At 40.7% G+C, this 20285-nt stretch overlaps 2 protein-coding genes and 1 long non-coding RNA gene across 7 annotated transcripts in view; 1 reads left to right on the top strand and 2 right to left on the bottom strand.

The window, feature by feature from the left end:
- The window catches only part of nrg2a (neuregulin 2a), an 89616-nt gene extending 78374 nt beyond the window's left edge, over positions 1-11242 (bottom strand). For 3 of the 4 annotated variants that reach the window (XM_077547471.1, XM_077547469.1, XM_077547472.1), the window contains exon 1: positions 8471-10000. In XM_077547471.1, coding sequence (XP_077403597.1) covers positions 8471-8900 — 430 coding nt within the window. In that variant the 5' untranslated portion in view covers positions 8901-10000. Of the gene's footprint in view, positions 1-8470; positions 10001-10695 lie in introns of those variants that run through there. The other variant, XM_077547470.1, reaches the window with a different exon arrangement.
- Positions 9558-19685, top strand: puraa (purine-rich element binding protein Aa). Its single transcript, XM_077547475.1, has 3 exons — positions 9558-9978; positions 10708-10993; positions 15236-19685. The coding sequence occupies exon 3, from the start codon at positions 15322-15324 to the stop codon at positions 16204-16206; it is 885 nt and encodes a 294-aa protein (XP_077403601.1). The 5' UTR covers positions 9558-9978; positions 10708-10993; positions 15236-15321; the 3' UTR covers positions 16207-19685.
- LOC144036662 (uncharacterized) lies at positions 13766-14848 on the bottom strand. 2 transcript variants are annotated; one of them, XR_013288689.1, is made up of 2 exons: positions 13987-14848; positions 13766-13896 (listed from the first exon to the last, which is right to left on the bottom strand). It is a non-coding gene; the product is annotated as an uncharacterized LOC144036662 (long non-coding RNA). The 2 variants fall into 2 exon arrangements; XR_013288688.1 differs by having other exon boundaries at positions 14409-14848.
- Positions 19686-20285: the final 600 nt, after the last annotated feature.

Raw genomic sequence — 20285 nt, 5'->3', positions numbered from 1 at the left:
ACCTCGAGTAAGCCCATTATTTCCCACAAGCCCAGACATTATGTCTGTATTATAGCATGGAAATGTATAATCAGCCAAAGCATAGCTTTGCCGTGTGTGAAATCAAAGGGCATGTTAACAGACATTCAAGCCTGGCGGAAAAATATCCACAGAAGACTTGTTAAATCAGCCGTGTAGAACTAAAGTGCAAGTACTTAGGGTCCATGCGTGGTGCGGTGACTAAGATCCATTTTAGGGAGCGATAACGTCACTTTTGTGTGACGTCCGGCGCTTTTATTACGTGCCTAATTGCGACGGGATACATCAAAGCTAAAGAGTCTTCTTGCATTAGGCTTCTGTTTTGCAAAAGCTGCATGTCTATATGTCATTTTGCCTGAAAATATTTGCCAAGATAAATCAACTGCGCAAGCAAATGTATTTCTGGTCATCTCTATCCCAACAAGCCATTTTTCCCACAAAAGAGCCAAACCTACGCCACTAGCACAGAAGTCAGGCAAATTAACTCATTCGCTCCCAAAAACGCATAAATACGTCCTATGGATGTATTTATGTTTTTTTTTTATGCTAGAGCATACAGAAGGCTTTGATGCAGCCTCCCAACTGCAAAGAACGGTTGAAGAAACTGTAGTTATTAGACAAACGGCCGGCAGGTGGCAGCAGAGCAAAAGAGATCAACTAGGGCCATGTTGAAAAAAAAGCTTATTTACTCACAATTTTAAATAGATTTGTGAATAATTATGAAACTTATTCTATATATTCTAATGCTAATTGCTGCAAAACGGAATCAGATAGAAATATACTTTTTTTACTGATGAAAGATGAGAGTCTAATCTTTCTTTTGGTAGGTTCCATGTTTTTATAGCAGTAGAGCAGCCAGTAAAATCCATTAAAACAGTCGGGAGTGAAGGGGATTGTTTCAGGGAAAATGGCTGCAAGTGAACCGACGGAAAAAAAATTATTTAACTCGAACGGAAATTTGAGTGAAACTCATTAAGTTACTCTATAAAATAAAAGTTCATAAGTATAAAAACAATCACAAATGACTTAAGTGTGACCAGCATGTTATTCAAAAACTGCAACAAGTAGGGAGCCACGTGACCTTTAACCTCAGCCAGTCCAAACATCTTGGATTAGATGTCCTCAGCCTGACAAAGAGAAACGAAGACGAATTGACAATTGGACCCGGCGGACAAAGAACACGTCAAGTGACCTGACTTACTCCTTAACTCATTCACTGCCATTGACGATTATAGATGTCAAAAATTCATTTGAACTATTTCTTTTAGTTTCACCTTTTTTCCCCCACTTTTGTTAACAAGAGTATGAAAACCTAGAAAAAAATGTATTGTGCATTTAGAACAGATATCAAATTTGTGATTAACTAGTGAAGTCATGTGATTAATTACAATTAAAAATTGTAATCACCTGATGCCCCTAATTAAAAAAGAGAAGAAAATAGGGGTGTCAGACGATTATTTTTTTTAATTGTAATTAATTGCATGACTTTAATAGTTAACTCATGATTAATCAAAAAATGTATATCTGTTCTAAATGTACAATAAAAATTGTTTCTAGGTTTTCATACTCTTGTTAACAAAAGTGGAAAAAAATGTGAAACTCAAAAAAATAGTTCAAATGAAATTTTGACGTCTATAGCCGTCAATGGCAGTGAATGAGTTAAAATGCGGTCGGCTTATTACTGTTGTTTTGACATGGGGCAACTCTTCTTCTAATCCTTTCACAAATAGCAGTTCCTATATACATGTAAGCCATGAAAAATAACATGCAGTGACATGCGGCAACATAAATACAATTCTTAACACATTTTCAGTATTTATTATTATTTTTTACATATTTACATTACTTGCCCAATTTAAAGTTACTTTGACTGACAAATTCACAAGGGTATTAAAAGCAAGATGCTATCTAAAGCTGCATACTTTGACATTATAAATACAGTGTTCCCTCATTTTCCGCTTGGGTTAGATTCCAAAAAAAGACCTGCAATAAATGAAATCCGCGAAGTAGTTAGCTTTATGTTTTGCATTTATTATAAATGTTATAAGGCTCTAAAAAAAATAATAAAATACAAAAATAAAATAGGTCCATTACTGTACCCCCCAAAAAAATGCATGTAAAATTGCACTTTAAAAAATCTGCAAAACAGTGAGGCCGCGAAAAGTGAACCGCGTTATAGCGAGGGAAGACTGTATAGCGATTTCACACCATTACTTCTACCAACACGCATGGCAATTTGTACATTGCGTAATTTAGGATTATTATTAAGAAGTTACTGATCTTTAATGGATTGACTCAATTGAAAACACAATGAAACTTACAAATTGGAAATGACATTGATCTAAGCGGTTCTGAGAATGGACTGATAGATTAGAACTTGATACATAATGTTTACATTGTAGTAGGTTTTCCTATTGAATTACTGTGTGAATAAAATGCACTTATTGTCTTTATTCAATTAAATGTATTTTCAAATGTTCTGAGTTGTATTTTTATACAAACACATTTTGGGGGAAATAATTCAAACAAAAATAATCACAAAATTTGTGGCCAAACGTTCATGCTAGGTGACTCCAGCATCATCATTTTAAAACGATTTCTTTATGTATTTCTATTATATATATAAGAATATGAATCATGTATTTTTTAGTGTGTTTGAATTTGAGTCATGGCATTTGGCCACGTTGGCTGTATTCCATTGGGCAGCAACATTATTTTGTGACTCATTATGTGTTGACCTGCTAAAACAAAGCTAATGCTATTGTTTATTTATATATGTCGTTTAAAACCTTATTGTATAGATTTTAATCACTGCAATACAAAAATTGTACTGTCAGCACATTTCCTTTTCGACAGCTATCATCGGTAAGAGGTAAAAAAAAAAAGGTTAAAGATGCTCACAAATAGTAGCTTATATTGGGCGCTAAAGTGAACAGGACAGGAAAATGAGTGGGCAGTTATTCGGAATGGCCCCATCCCCCCCCCCCCCCCCACCCCCATTTATCAAGTTATCTTGCAACAGCAGGGACGCAAAGATTAAGAGGACGGAGATTCTACATGAATGAACATAAACAACCGGCACAAAGCTATAGTCTCAACCTACATAAATGGAGAGCGAGATCTGCGCTCCCAGCTGGTCACTCCCGTTAGCCTCAATCTCCCGCCTGGACGAGAGGCACTGCAGCACCGGCAGTCGTAAACATTTCAATCATTCTTATCTCCGCAAACATCCTGCGCTGGGGCACAAGCTCTGAGGTGAAATCCACTAAATGAGCACCTTTGTCACCAAATTGCCCTTCGGTGTCATATTTGGAGGATAATGGGCAATCTGTAGACGCGTGTCGGTTCGTACCGCTGCCAGACAACCTTGTGGGCTCGCAGGAGAGCTTGCAAGGCGTCACTGTCACTCATCTTCAGCGTCGGGCTTTTCTGAGGAATACCGACAACGCCACACGGCTCGGGGGGGGGGAGGCCGACGTCCGCCCGTCTACCAACCCCGGCCCGGCAGCTGCCACGGACAGATTTGTGATGACGGAGGGTGCGACAACACTTTTAAACTCATCTACTACTCCCTATAAAGAAATACATTTTGTGAGCAACGGGATAAATCAGAATGATTTGTGCGTTGGTTAATTTTCAAGCATGGTGCTTGTGTATAGTGGATGCTAAGTGCTATTTTTTTGTGCAGAAATGTGAGTCAGCGCTCTCAAACGATCACACACATAAAGTGCAAAAAAAGTAGGCTATAGTATGTCTCCCCCATAGCGTCTAGAAATGAGGTGTGGGGGGAGGGGGGGGGGGGGGTAACCACATGTGTGTCATTAGGCAGACTTCTAATTTTGCAAACCTTGAGGGAATATGCTAGACTAAATAGTATTTTACAGTATTTTGACTATGTTGTCATACATATCACTTACAGTCTGTGGCCGCAGTGTTGTTTTATATCAGACATAACTGATGAGATCCAGTCAAAAAAGCCGTCTCCAACTGTTTCCTTTCAAAAGATTAGTTTTGGATGACTGTCAGATGAATAATGACGATAGTATGTTTAATATTGTGGTTATAGTTTGTCTCACAGCTGTTTGCAGTATCGTTACCTCTTTCGTGGAGCTTAATTATGTGATAATAGAACACAGGGAATATAAATGCAGTGACTAAAAAAAAAAGTCTACACACCCCTGTGAATGTCATGTTTTTGTGATGTAAAAAGAAGAAAAAAAATAATGTGACCTAATCTTTCCATTATTTTCGAGAGGGAATGTAAAAATAAACAACAGAAATGATGTTCACACCCTCTTATAACCAGGATGTGATATATTCAAACTCATGTTAAATGGGACTCCGCACATATCTGCCATCATTTAGTAGGTTTTTCCTGACTTAAAGATTTTCTGCCAACAATGACTGTTTTTTTTAAACTGTTCACAATTCCTTCCGATTTGTCTAAACCTTCAGTTGCAACTAAAAAAAAAGAAAAGCTTCACAGTAGGTATGATGTTGTTTTGTGGATGAACAATGTTGTGTTTGCGCCAAACACACCTTTTGGAATAATGGCCAAAAAATTCTAACTTTGCTTCAATGGACCAAAACAAAATCTTGAATCTTATTGGTTCATTCTGAACACGGTCACATCCGTTCACCCAAAAGGGGTGTGCACACTTGTGCAACCATGTTATGTCACTTGTTATTTTATTTCTTCTTTTTTTTTTTTTCAATTGAGTTGCACAGATTATAGGTCAGAATACTTGTTGAAAAGGTTTGAAAATAATGATCACAAAAACCTGATATTTGAATAGGGGTCCGTAGGCTTTTGAATTCTACCGTAGCTCTCGGAATGATGCCGTGCAGTTCGACACTACTTTTAACTACAAAAACGATAACAAACATAGTGTATTCAGAGTTGTCTGTTTGCTAATATTCATATGAGACATTTAATTATACTGTGCAAGTAGCAAGTAAGTGTATAGGCCACAATCATAGATTTTTTAATGACTTTGTTGCATGCACTTTGTTTTTTTGTTTTTTTAATGGTGCATGTTTATCTCAACAGCCCCTTAGGAGGCAAACAACAACAACAAGGGTATCACATTGAGAACAATACAGTGTGTACAGTCCCATGATTAACACACTGGGGAGCATGTGCAACCCGGCACATGGGGGAATACACAACCTTTAGGGTTGGGCACTAAGTGCAATCTGGATGGCAATGTTTGGGTAAAGGCTAAGGCCAAGAAATGATGTCTTGTTCATAATCCAAACAAACTAAAATGGTAAAAAAGACGTAATGATCACGTATACCGTATGATGAATCTGAATTTTGGAGGAAGAGGGAATTGAGACTGTTTGTCTAGCTTTGGGAATGTCAATTACTACATAAGAACATTATTGTAAGGGTGACATGGCAGCAATCTGGATTCACATACTATATATATTTATATATATTTACTCAAATAGTTGCCAGAATTGCCTCAAATAAACCGGAATATTAGTGGTTCTCAGCAGAGGATAAAGAAAACATGCCTGTGAGGAATGTTCTATTATCTCTTTGTGTTCAAAAATCCAAAAAAGGGTTATAACGCAACGACACTGATGCTATTCATTAGCCTAGCGTTTGTGTTTTGAACTTTGGTTAGCGTTAAGCTAAACGGTTGCCCGTACTTCAAAGCACCACTGTGTTCTTATGAAAACACTTTTGTATAGATTAAGTCATTTCCCGAATAATCGCATGGTTCTCTCTGCAGTCGGGTATCAAAAAATAAAAAAATACAATATGAGGTGACTTTTTGAACACATCACTGACAATATTCATTGTTTGTAAAAAATACGCCGTTGGGAGATTTTTAGACGATAATAAGGTCCATTTAGTGTTAGCTCTCTAATTGGGCCGTGAGTTAAAAAGGTAGGGCAATGGAGTGAGTGTGTCAAAAAGAACAAAAGGGGAGCATTTATGTCTCGTGGGTCCACGCTAAGTGGATTTAAGAATTTACGAAGGCAGCGGGACAGTGCACATCATGTTCTTAAACACCAAGTGAAAATGACTATGCAAGATGATGTCAGGATATGACTTCTTTTTTTTTTTTTTTTTTTTTAATGATGTGGGCTTTTAAATTGCTGGTACCTTGAAAGAATACAAGAAGAGCGACTCCCCATTCTCCCGTTCCCAAGCAGTGCTACGAGACTTTGCAGATGTCACTGTGACAAGTACGAGGAGCTTTTTGAGACCCAGTTACAGGACCTTTCGCTATCATTTGAGGAGAAGAGACTTGTTTCGCCCTGCCAAGGAGCACGGAGAACACCCCGTGTATAATTTGAGAGATCACCGAGAGGTTACCACACACTTGAATTCGGAATTGTGACACTAAGCAACTTGTCGACAAAACAAAACAAAAATGTGCACCTATGCTACACGCACACTCGCATACAAATGAATCTGTTGATGTGCTTTCCTCCCGCAATCAACGGCAGTGTGTTGCGTTTAATCAATAGGCCGCTTAACCCACCGAAATCACTCAGCTTTGATTTTCTCTTGCACGACAAGCCAAGCAGCACTGAAACAATACATACTCGAATGACATCAGTGACCACGTGAGCAAATGCACTCGGACTACCGGCTGAGAAAAAAAAACACACTGACCATCCGGTCGCTTTCTACACCGATTGTCCTCGTTGGGTCGTAGGTGAGCTGAAGCGTATCGCCGTTATCTTCGGTCGCAGGGCACAAATACTATAAACGATCATTTGCATGCTCTTGTCCACACCTGTGGGCAATTTAGAGACCGAATGGGCATGTTTGTTTGTCTGTTTGTTTTTTCATGTGGAAGGAAGTCAGAGTACCAGGAGAAGAATTGAAACCACAAACTTGTGTATAAGTACGCAAACTGCTATCATTCTGGGAAAAACAAGAAGTGCTAGTGAACGTCCCCACACTCTTAAAACTGTTGGGTCAAAACAAACCCAATCGAGGTCAAAAATTTGACCCAGCTTTCAGGGTTGCTTCATGTTTTTATTGTTATAAATAAATAAAAGTTGAGTCAAATTAACCCAAGTTAGTGGCCCAACAGTTTTAAGGGTGAAGTAAAAGTAACACAAATTTGGTGAAATAACTAAAGCAGCACTCGGCCCAAAAGCGACTGTGCCAATGTTGGGTTATTCATACACTTTAAAAACTACGGGTCAAAAATGGACCGATCCTTTACTTGGGTCAAGAAATGGGTCTTTGAGTGTAGAACAACTCATAAATATTGGTCAGATCCTTGACTTGGATAATAAAAAAAAGGGACATTTGGTATTAAAAAAAAACACAGAAAGTTGGGTCAAATTGACCCATAAAGTAGATCGGTCCATTTTTGATCCATAAATGGGTTACTTTTGACCCAACTGTTTTTAGAGTTTACCCAGCACATTGGGTTAAGGATTTGAGTCAAGATTTTGATCCAACATGGGGTAGAAACTACCCATAAGGATGATTTAAGGCTACCAAGAAATTAGTTAACAGGTTCCCAGAATAGCTGTGGTTAAAAATTTAAATAATTTCACTACCAACATTTTCTAAGAAGAAACGACTTTGCCCAACAAAACAAAATGGACACCAACTTGAGCTCTTCGGCCTGTTGAAATACAATGTGCTCAAAATATATAACCTGGTATTTATTTTTTAAAGTGCGAACAATTAAGATTCACATTCATGCGTCAAGTGGGAACTGAATCCACACTTCCTGCAACAAAGTGAACCACTACAACGTCAGTGACTATAATTATCACCAATATGAAAGTAGATCAAATGTTCCAAACAGAGAAGTTCAAATTTGATATGTACAACTCATTTAAGGAAAGTAGCAACACATTCCACAAATACACTTGGCGTTCACAATAGAACAACAGGCAGTGACAAAGCTGAGCTGTGTCAAAGAGAATACAGCATTAAAGCGGGTGTGAACCTAAATATAGCTTATGAAGCAATTCGCTTGGAGGAGCAACGTGATGGTGTGCCACCTGCCGCTGTCCCTGGTCCTGAAACGGGGGCCAAGCCCTACAGTCTTGAGAAAGCGATGTCCTATAAGACTGCAAGGTTAGAGAGCAGCGATGTGCGTGAGGACATTTGGGGTATTAAAACTATGCAGTGGAGGCTCCACAGCGGAGGGGGGTATTGCAGGATGCAGATAGTTTGATCCGCACAAAGTGCAATTGCACACAAGCAACAGTGCGAGGCGCATGTGTGATGCAGCTGAGCCGAGAGAAAGCGAGTTTGATTGATTATGTGGGCTACGGGAGCCTGCAAGAGTTGTCGAAAATTGCTGCATAGACGCCCCTAAGGCACATATGGGCTACAATCGGCTAGAGAGCTCAGTTTCAAGTACTGTATACACAAGCTGTTGCCCACCAGCCCCGAACCTGTGCTAGTATGCTTTTCTTCCGGGTTCGCCGGTAATCCACAACACACGATGCCACTTACCGCAGTCCTCACACAAAATCTTGCCAACGTCCTTCTTGAGACTCTTCCCGCTCGTGTCCAGGGGTGCGAATGAAGCCTTGTAGACCAGGGGCGCCTCCGTGGGCTCCATGAAAAAGATGTACTTGCGGTTCTTCTGCACGTCCGCGCACGGAGCCTCCGAGCCGAAGTCCCCAAGCACGGTGACGAGCTGCTGGGGCTCCAGCCCCCCGCTGTGGAGGGGCCACACGTCCAGCACTTGGACGTGCACGCCGGGCTGCGGCGAAGGCTCGGCGGCGTCGGAGGCGTTCCCCGGCGTGGACTGCACCTTGCCCTCGATCACCACGGCCGACCTGTACGCCCGGTCCTGCAGGGAATCCGAAGTCGGGGGGTAGCAGGCGAATGAGACCCCGATGAGCAGCATGGATAGAGGTGCGAGCGACTCAAGCCTCATGCCGCCTGCTGTGGCTCGTGAGTGGCTGCTGGCGGTGCGGCGGCGGCGGAGGAGGCGGTGGCGGCGGCGGAAGGGCTCTCGGGGCTGCGGGGCGATGGCGACGGAGCTGGGCTGGCTGAGGAGGAGGAGACGGCGAGGGGGCTCCAGGCGGACCTCGCACAAGTGTCCATGCCATCGGGATCCGCTGCTTGATCCCCGCTTAATTCCAACGGGTCGGCGTGCGGCGGTGCGACATATAAGGATGCTGACTCCAAAATCCAGTCTAGTATCAACAATATTAACAAGAAGGCATCATAGGCGGGAGGAGCGAGGAATTGGCTGAAGGTGCTCCCTCCTATGCTGCCATGGCAGCCTCGACTCTCTTATCTTTGCCCAAATATTGCAGTAAGTGGGGGTAGAGCCGCGGATTCGGAAGCAACAAAAGACGCCAAAATGCTGCAGTATAGGGCCCACAAGTTCTGCTCGTTCGAGTCTCAGAAGCATGGGGGGTGGGGGGGAAGCACAGGTTGGATTCCGAGGATTAAAACATGATTGTGGTCCTGCTCGCCGCCTTCCAGCGCGGCTCTCTCCGCCTCCCCCCGCTCTCCACAGAACCACAGAAAATGGACCAGATTGCCAAAAGGAGGAGAAGTGAGGGTGGGGGCGTCACACAAGAATGCAGGGTGGGAGGTGTGCATGCATGCATCCGAAGCACCACGCAGGTTCCATCTCCTCAGGTCCTGTAAGGTGTTCACTTCATGATGTAATTTGACATCACGGTCCTGAACCACAGATTCGTACAAGGCAATGCTGCCATTGCTTTTTTTTTTGTATTGCGAAAGCTTTTAAACCGATACTGAAACCATATCATCTGGAAAATACTTTAAACAAAGCTTTGCAAGAAAAAAATTCATAGTCAGAATTGTTGGGACAACTGCAGTTATTTCAATATCTGGAGGCTAATTAGGCTTGTAGTTGAGGTAGAGTTTGGTTTCAGCAGGTGCAGAATTAGTCAAGATCCTGGAAGAGTGACATCTTCTGGCCCGAACGCGTATGACATCGTGAATGCAGAGCAGGTGTTGGATTAGGACACTAACAGGTGGGCAGCATCTCAGTCTTACAAAACGCCGTACTCGTGCAAAATTATCAAATATACTGTAATTTTATAAAGATACACCTACACGTTATCTCCATTGGTTTTCTTCTCCCATATTCCAAAATCAAGTCAGTTTCATTGAAGACACTCTTTTGTCCACAGATTTGACTTGGTTTAATGCTCCATGTCATATGTTGCTTATTGTTAGCAATCTTTGTGAAGCTGAGATTCACTTCATGCAGGAGATGATTAATGCGAAGGTGTACATGCTTGATACACACTTCTGAGATAACACATGTGTTAAAATGACCTTGAATAATGGTATTATTAGGGCCTGACCTCATGCCCGACATGAAGCTCTTTTAAAATAGTTTTTAAAAAATGAAATAAAATAAAGAAGTAAAGTAAATTATTATATATTTTTTTTTTTTTTAATGGCGGGTTAATTTTATTTATTCATGTACACATTAACACACTACAACATAAAACGACAATGACATTCAAACGTCCCCATAAAACAGTAGGTAAATCTGCTAAAGCTATTTGATTCACTCGTTTTTTTTAAGTTTTGGGTGAATTGAAAGGTGCTTCTTATGCATATATTTTTAACAAACCAAATAAAGAAATAAATGACGACTGTATACGTCACTGTATATTATATACGTTTTTGAATATCAAGAAAATGTGATTTTCTGGTGATGCCATCTCATCTGTCCATACCTGTGAATGAAGGCGGCGATGCTGCAATTCCTCAACACGATCACGAGAGGGCGCCAAAACCCAAGCGTTGGCAGGCAGTGCGTGGTGACGTCACGGGAAACAGCGTAACCGCGCCTGCCTACTGGTGTTGTGTGGCTCTCTGTGCCACGACTCGCCGTTTCTGGTCCATCTTGGGAGGTGTGTTCCAACAGACCGACTCGTACGACGAAGCCATCCCGGAGCTGAAGGCCCTCATGTGCGGCTTGTCCAGTCAGTTCATCCGCCGCACGTCGTCCATGCTTTGAGGGGGTACAAACTGGTAAGAAGCGGAAATGCGCTTTTATTATAAGGCAAATGGCAGTTAACTGTGCCTCGGCCTTTAAAAAAAAAAGCGTCCTAATGTGCACCCTAGCATGTGAGGCTTTGCAGAGTTCACCCACGTACGGGTCAATATACACGAAGAGCGCGTAAAAATGTGTGGGCGCCTCACACGCAGCATTCCCGCGTGATATTCATGAAAAACTTTGCTGCTCATTGCGTCAAAATGCATTTATGGAAGTGACACGCGAGTGATGGGACCTTGCTAACTTAATAAACGACTGCAAAATTGTTTAAAATGTGAAAATAGTACTAATATTTATAAATTACTAAATTTTTTTAATTATTTTTTTTTTCATTTGTGGTGGAGGTGGGCGTGGGGGTCGGTTGAGGGGGGGGGTGCATTTTTGAGCGTTACTTTCTGCTTTGTCACTATGGTGGATATTTAAAACCAAACCAACATATAATAACGTAAAACAAATTAGAAAATAAAGCCACTTTTTGTGTCAAATGTCAAATTGTGGTCTGTTTTGCTTTCATCGTTCGTTACGACTTAGAAGTTGTCACCTATCCATTTTAGGTGTGGCGTTTTTTTCGTAATCTTTTTTTTTTTTAAACTTCTCTTAAGCTTTTGTGACATTGCGGATTAATTCATGCAACAAAGCAGAGACGTCATCCGCTGCAATTAAATACAGGGCAATAAGAAACACAGCTAATGAAATCATATGATTTATAGAAACTAAATATATATTGCTAATGACTTAGATTAACGTATATGCAAAAAATACTATTTTATTTGTATAAATAAATAATATGTTAAGGAATTACTTGTTGTTGTATGTTGGCCCATATAAAAAATAGTAGCTTTTTAATTTTTATTCCTGCCAAATATTCCAACTCAATATAATCCATTTTTAATTTTTACAGCATTAAAATTAAGTTGTCTTTGCATTATAGCCGCATGCATAATAATTACAGCATGTTTGGGACACACTGAGAATGCTTCAAAGGGTTCTTTTTTTTTATTCATTCCATTTTATTTGTGTAGGCCTATAGCTCTCTCTCTCTCTCTCTCTTTCTCTCTCTGTCATCACATAACAGACACGACGATAAAATGTACAAAATTGGGAATAACAATCGCGTTTCTAACCAATCTATTAAAAGTTGCGGGGGTAAGGGGGTCGTGTCATTGCAATTTTCACGAGTAGCATACACGCGTGATACAAACCAGGGCGTATTATTCAAACGTTTTATTTTGCAAAACGATTGATTTTGGCCTGTAAAACTACAGCTTCCCTTCAATTAACGCTATATTATTTTTATAGAGGGGGGGGGGGGGGGGGAAACGAATACACACACACAAACGAAAAGAAGCATACTTCCATGACGGGGTTAATGTGCATTCCGGCTTGTCCATAATGATGCGCTGACCAGCCACTGCTAAAATGGGATAAATACATTCCCAGTTACATTAACGCTGTACATGGCGGATCACATTCAAATTATCAACTTAAAAAAAAAAAAAGACTACAAGAGCGTCTACTTAAGGAGGCGTTTTTCTTTTAAAAGACTCATGTCTTTATAATGGGCCTGCCGACGGTTATCTTTTTAGGATTACCACTTCACATAAAAAGCGTTTCAGAGAAGCCTTAATATCAATTTAAGAAAAAGTAGACATAATGAGTATTAATGGTAATCAAATAATTTAATATAAACATAAACATTAATATACAATATTTTTTAAATGCATACAGAAAATGCTCTGGATCTGTATTACTATTCTTATTATTATTTATTTTGTACAACCTGTAATATATCAGCGGCTTTCCTTCGTTGACCCTATATTCGTATATACGAAAATGAATGTGTTTCAAGAAAGAAAGAAAAATATTTTTGGAATTAATTTTAATGAACTAAATAAATTTATATTTCAGTATTCAAATCAACCTACATGAGTATTCGTAAAATAGGACCGCGTCTGCGGGTATGGCGCTTTAATTTTACTTATCGTCATTAAACATAACTCTTTCATTTTTTTAACTCAACTGTCACAATATCAATACTAAAAAATGCTAATGTATGCTTAGATTCTCAGCCATCCTGGGAAAAAGTCCACAAAGATGTTTGTTCAATTATGTATGTTTTCTAAAAAAGTTTAAAAAAAATAAAATAAAATAATGTTAATGTTAAAAAAAAAAACAGGCGATTGTGCTATTAAGTTAGTTGTCCATTTGAAAAACGCTGTAGCACTAATAACTTAATATAAAGCACACAATGGGGGTGCTTCATATTTAAACTTTGTAATTTTAATTTATTTTCTTTACTTTAAATAAAGGTCCGAATTGTGTCTAGCGTCAGTCTATTTCCGGCTGGTCACTGTAATTAACCATCACATTAATTGCTTGGACAAAAACACATAGCCTACTTGTCACTTACTTTCCTTTTTCCTACTTATTTTTTTTTAATATTATGATTTTAAAAGCGCAGTCACAATATCTATTTTTTTTAAAACACATTTGAATTTCGTGAACAATGGTGGCGGTTTGATTGACAGTATGCGTAAGATTTACACGTCATTAAATATCGACTCATTGCCCAAGTCATTTTTTTACCAGACTGTCACAATTTGCATTAAATATAAATAAAACACCAATTTACTTGCTCAAAATTGTGTATTTTCTGTCTCAGTCATCCGCAAAGTCTGAATCGAGGTTCTTTATTAGATCGAGATTATGATAATTATGCTAATAGCCAATGCAATTTAGTAACAGACTCTCGTAACACACAACTTTATTCTTAATATGGGTTGAAATCCAGAAATGAGGGATGAATTAAATGAGTGCACCCCCCGCCCTCCCAGGGTGCAAGAGATCCTCTGTGAATCCACGTCGCGCTCCTCTTACACTACAAAGAAAAACACGAAGAGCAGACGTCACATCATGAACAAATAATTATATCATGACCAAATGAAAGGTAACTCATATTATAGCATACCACAAATGTCTTTGTTATAGCAGAAGATGTTATCTGTCGGAGTCATGTGCATACACAATGAACTACTAAAAAAAAATAAAAAATAAAAAAAAAAATAGATTTTTTTTTTGGGGTGTGGGGGGGGGGGGGGGGGTAAAAAAAGCGGAATTCCGCGAATTAGCGGAAAAATCACATCCCTGGTCAGTGGTAAATTACGCATTTGACCGACTAATGCCATCACAGTTAAGCATGTCGCACTTGTGGCTTGAAGGTAGTTAGCGTAGTTGACCTCGTTCTTGGTTAGCTATACTTGGAACTGTCATATGAAAAGCTTTGATGCGCTAGGCCTACTACTAACGTGTCCGCGTCGAAGACGTGGGCTTATAATTCGACAGCACCCTAAAGACAACGTTCATTAAAAGCGAGTACAGGGTGACACTTACTGTTAATATGTGCTGGAGCCATTTTAAAGTGCAAGTTTCTCTCCGGAGTATGTCAGGTGACATTTCAGTGGCTAACATAGAAGTCCAAGTATGAATAGACCACGCCTTGGCGCGGAATAGTATGCGAACGGCGCCGCCATTTTGAATGTGTCATTCTGTAGCTGCTTTTAACACTGAAAATGTCTTATAACACTGTTGCGAATGAAATGTAGACACAGGTCAGACGCACAAACAGATTTTTGTATGTTGACCATTTTCTTCATGTAAATTGTGTTGAATAAGTGATTCTCAAAGTGTGGTGCATTGACCTGTTTTTTTCTGATCTAGTATTTTTCTGATCTAGTACAGTACTTTTAAATAAATAAATAGCCTAGAGTTGTGTTTTGCATTAAGTGCAATTCAGCTGCATTTAATGGTAAAACTTGATTTTAAAATATTTAGGTACATTTTTATTTGCTCTTGTCATTTTAAGTTACATACCGTATATACCATATTTAAGTTACTTTCTGAACCTGGATTCCCCAATCCGGCTAGTGCACTCCAATCGTATGGCGTTTGCAAGTTGCAAGTCTCCGGTGTAGAAGGCCTTCTTGCCCAAAGCCATCTGAGATACTCCATCCAGCTCACCTGTGACCCGAGTGATGGTGTTGCAAACAGATGAATTAATGGTTTACTACTGGGAGATTTGCCACATTCAATATGGCCGACGCATTTGCGTATCCCAGCAACGGGCCAAGCAGCTGAACGCGCTCTCTATGTACTGTATATTTGGCGTCTCTGAATGCTAATCTTCCACTCTTTATTTTTTTTTGTGTACCTCTCGGCAGATCTCGCGAGAGCTGCGTCGCTGACTGTGACTGGTCGAGTCTTTGCGCTTTAGACTGAGGGAGAAGGCAGGCAGGCAGGCAGCATCATGGCGGACAGAGACAGTGGAAGTGAGCAGGGAGGAGCAGCCACGGGCCCAGGCTTCGGTTCCATGCACTCGGCGGCGGGAGGGGCGGGCTCGGCTTCCGGCCTCCAGCACGAGACTCAGGAGCTGGCGTCCAAGCGGGTTGACATCCAAAACAAACGCTTCTATTTGGACGTAAAGCAGAACGCCAAAGGCCGCTTCTTGAAGATCGCCGAAGTCGGGGCCGGTGGCAACAAGAGCCGCCTCACTCTTTCCATGTCCGTGGCAGTCGAGTTCCGCGACTACTTGGGGGACTTTATCGAGCACTACGCCCAGCTGGGTCCCAGCAACCCGGCCACGGCGCAGGATGAGCCGCGGCGAGCGCTCAAGAGCGAGTTCATGGTGCAGGAGAATCGGAAGTACTACATGGATCTAAAGGAGAACCAGAGGGGACGGTTCCTGAGGGTCCGGCAGACCGTCAACCGGGGGCCCGGCTTGGGATCTACGCAGGGCCAGATCATCGCGCTCCCGGCCCAAGGACTTATCGAGTTTCGCGACGCTTTGGCCAAACTTATTGACGATTACGGCGTGGAGGAGGAGCCCGCCGAGCTGCCCGAAGGCTCGTCATTGACTGTGGACAACAAGCGCTTCTTCTTCGACGTGGGCTCCAACCAGTATGGCGTGTTCATGCGGGTAAGCGAGGTGAAACCGACGTACCGCAACTCGATCACTGTGCCCTACAAAGTGTGGTCCAAGTTCGGGAATACGTTCTGTAAATACGTCGACGAGATGAAGAAGATCCAGGAGAAGCAGCGGGAGAAGCGAGCGTGCGAGCTGGAGGAAGAGGAGGAGGAGGAGGAGGAGGAAGAGGAGGAGGAGGTCCAGGCAGACGATGGAGACGAGGATTGAGGCGTGAAAATAACAAGAAATCTAACCATAAACTCTACTGTATAAAGAAAGAAATCTAACTAACGGTTTAACTCCAAGGGAGCATCACCCACAATACAAGAACCCACCACAAGCTGACAGTTCTGACATGTTGTCACTCATCGCTGGATGTTAGCCCACTCATCCACCATTAATACAGTAACTGGCTGCTAAACAAAGTAATAACATGTTTGAACATTGTTTCCTACTTGACAAAAACAATATGGAATCTTTATTTCCCTTATCAACAGAGTTAAAAAAAACAACTTTTATACCACTTTAAGCTAAAAAAAAAATAACAACACAAGAGTGTTTGCAATGTTGGGATCTGAGAGTAAGCATTTCCTTTCCATGTAAGCTAATAACAAATGAGATATTTTCTCTTCATTTTTTCAAAACCAAAATTCAAAGGTTTGTAAAACAAAACAAAAAAAGGTTACATGTATTCACCATCTTATTTACCTGTGACTAGAAATGTGTTTACACACAAATCAAATGAGGGCTAGGCCTGCTTTGGAAACTGGTTAGCTGTCATGCAGTTTTTCAAAAGGAACAAGTGCTCTCTCTGTTGTGCAATATGCATTGCATAAAAATCTAATCAATATTGGTCAGTGGTTCTTGACGTTGTTGACCGAGGCATTCAAACAAGTTAAATCTTACCAGTTGAAATTGTTGCCATGCAAATGGATATATTAGACTGCCGTTGTGTGTCGTGGTCGATGCGATGTGTTGGGTTCAAAGGTACTAAATGCATAGTAATGAAATAACATGTAGCAAATGCAGAGAAAGGATTAATTGGCCGGAACATAAAAATATCTAAATGGTGCCAATTAAGGTGTGCTGTCGCTGCATGTTTGTTTGCACTTAAAGTCGATTGCGTTGGTCTCCCAAAATGTAGTTTCAAAGACCCTTAACATATTTTGCCTGTATTGCACGAAAGCTCAACTCCTTGAGTACCGAGTTATGTCCCAAAGGCTTTGTGATGTTGTAGTGGAAATCAAATGATCACCATCACAGTACCGGGGGAGCCTTTAAGTAAGGGGGCACGTCCTGGTCGAGGGTCCAGTTCTGTGACCACGTGCCTATCCTGATGGGCTTCAGTTCGGGTTCTGTGAAGGTCATTGGGGGCTAATATGGACACACAATTCCCTTTTACACTGCCTGTAAAAACTGCCATTTTTCTGCCTTTGTTCTGTTGTGTACAAATGACACAGAATGGATCAAAGTCAAGTGAAAAGACGGTCGAGATGTGGTATCAAAGGTGTAAAATCCGCGCCGTTGACGGAAGCTGGTGTCTCAAAAGCCAATGTTATGTCTCCTTTTCTCCGTTTTGTTAGCGTTAGCAGTCTACGAAGCATCCACTAAATGGAGCTTCTGTTGACGTGAAATTCCAGTGAAGTCCTCCGGGGGGGTGACTTTCCGTGTCTCCGCCTGCTCCGAGAGTTCGTTGTTTTCGTCGTCAAATGCATAAACGACTAAACACCCCATTTCTTAGGGACCGACACAAAATGTTGGGTTCTTTATTGGAACTTAAAAGTTGGGACAAGTGGATAACCCAAAACCCAAATTTTGGTTTAAAACCCAATTTTTGGGATTCATTTCAACCAACTTTTTGGTTTAATAACCTAAAATGTTGAGTCTGTCCCTTTTTGACCCAACAGCGCACATTTACGGCAAAAATCCCACCGTCATTTGGTTCGACGCATTTACTAAGGCAGAAAAATGTTTGCTCTTCTGTTACGACTATTTAGCGGGATTTCTGTGTTTAAATGAAGTAATGTGTTTCACTTTAGTTGGCCCCACATCTTACTCGGGGGGGTGATGATATATTTGGGCTGCCACACGGAAAACAACTGGCTCTTCTTGTCCAGTACTGTCGCATCTCATAGATGTGTGATAGCAGTTTTATAAACTTTTTGCCAGTCACGTTAAGAGAAACTGGCAACAATCAGATCTATTTACCTCAGCAGCAAGTTCAGTGTTTGCTTCCGTGATGTTTAGATTTGACTGGGAATCAGCAAACTAGACTATCCTTGACCACCTATATATGATAAAAGCTTAACTGGGAGCATCCTCTTCAGCATATAAAACAACCTGGTGCCTTACACACTCCGCATGCTTACACGCTGGCCTGGTGCTTTGGATCGCAAGTTTGGCTTCTTTTTGATGACTGTTTTCTTCCATTTTTTTTTTGTGTCTCGGCCCAGACTCGTGGTGCTAAAAAAAATAAAATAAAAATGGCGTCCTTCCTTTCCTGTACCTTCATCGCCACTTAACATTCCCCAGCCATCCAGGTATCGGCCTACATGTAAACATGGAAAGGGAGGGGGGGTCACCTGGATGCAAGATGATGCAGAGGAGTTAGCACCAAGCACATTATATAGCAGGAAGAGCAGTGGGCTGAAATGATTGCAAATAGTTGACAAGCCTCCATCGCCGCCCCTCCCCCTTCACACGCCTCTTGATATGCTTTGGCTTTTAGGTAGTCATGTATGTTGTCAGTCGCTCAATTAACGGGGAGTAGCACGCATGACTTTTTTGTTTATTTTGTTTTTACCTTCTCAGCGTTATTCCACTTTATTTGTAACTTTTGGAATGTTTTCGCCCACATAAAATATATCTATTTTTTATGTGCAACATTTCATGACTGTGCAATATCGTATGTGCCAATTGTGGCAATATATGTATATCAATTAAAATATATGATTACTATTTGAAAAAGATGTGGTTGAATTCCATGTTTATTTCTAGTGAAGGAGTTGTAAGCCGTTATTTGCACTCAAAAAAAAAAGCTCCATGCTGGAGAGGAATGGAGGTCGTATGAAGGTCATAACAGCCACTGGGTCAAAGCAGTTCATAGTAACTTGAAACGCCGCCACTGCCAGAATGGCACAAAAAACAAAAACGTTGAATGAAAAACAAAATTGTAAACTGAAATCTCCGTTTTAGCTTTAAGCTATGAAAAGGTGCTTTGAGTCTTCATTTCCAGTTTGGTGAACTGTCTTCAGTGGTTGTTGTGTGTAGCACTTTGCTTTCCCATGCAGGTTGTAAAACGCCTGAACAATACTTTATCTTGAGAATGTCATTATCTCATTTCATCTTTGTTTTGATACATGGAATATAGCGTATGTATATTTGACAAAATTTGAGTTTAATTTTTGCCCGATAAAGAGAATCTATATTCAAAATATGTATTTTCATGTTTCTTGTTGAAAGAAAAATACCAAAATGTCAACTATTCACTGATGGGGAAAATGTGTGTTTGATTTTGATGTAGTCTTTGTCCGCACTGTCTGACATTTGCATCGATACTAATGACTAAAGCTTAATTTTACAGCCTTAAAAATGCGAAATTGGTGACAAAACACCTGACAATTACTTGTGTCGTCGTCTTATAGATAATTCTAGTACTGTATGTGTCATAACAGGCTGTAAAATAAAGCATTGATCTCTGATCCTCATGCTGTTGCTACTTTCATTCCTGTGCAGAACACCATTTGAAGACCCAACAGAACCTGCAGTAACCTGTAAATTGTAATATTGCTCAAATAATTTTACAGTTCATGCTTTGATTTAGATTGCGGTTGCACATGTATAACACCCCTCCCCTCTCTTAACAAATGTTCCTACAGGGGAGTTATTTTTTGCATTCAAGGAGTAAATGTGCACCATTATAAAGATGTGCAATTAAGGTAAATTATGTTCTTCTAATACTAACGTTGCCCTTCAGCTAGCTGCTAGAAGATCAATTCGATCAACCCAGAGTGACACGGCTGATGAGCTAAATGCTGTTTTTATAATAACATTGGAATGATAAACGTTCTACTCTTCCCCATATGTTTCTCCTGCAACATGTTTAAAAGCATGCTTTGTCTTTTGGGGTGACGTAATCCAAATCAGCTTTCGTCATTTTAGCCACTAGAGAGCGCTGTTTGTTTATAAATGACGAGCAACAAAAGACGTTGAGCGAGCAGTGCCAAATCAAGTAGCATGATGAAAGTACTTAAGAGAACTTCTCTGCGTCGCACGCAAATGTTTGATTCTCACTTATCCTGGGTATA

The sequence above is a fragment of the Vanacampus margaritifer genome, chromosome 16 (genome assembly GCF_051991255.1).
Source record: "Vanacampus margaritifer isolate UIUO_Vmar chromosome 16, RoL_Vmar_1.0, whole genome shotgun sequence".
Taxonomy (NCBI): Eukaryota; Metazoa; Chordata; class Actinopteri; order Syngnathiformes; family Syngnathidae; genus Vanacampus; species Vanacampus margaritifer.
This window is presented reverse-complemented; position numbering and strand designations above follow the sequence as displayed.

Excerpts from the sequence above, each read along its gene's own strand:
- puraa (XM_077547475.1), top strand. The coding sequence starts at position 15,322 with ATGGCGGACAGAGACAGTGGAAGTGAGCAGGGAGGAGCAGCCACGGGC.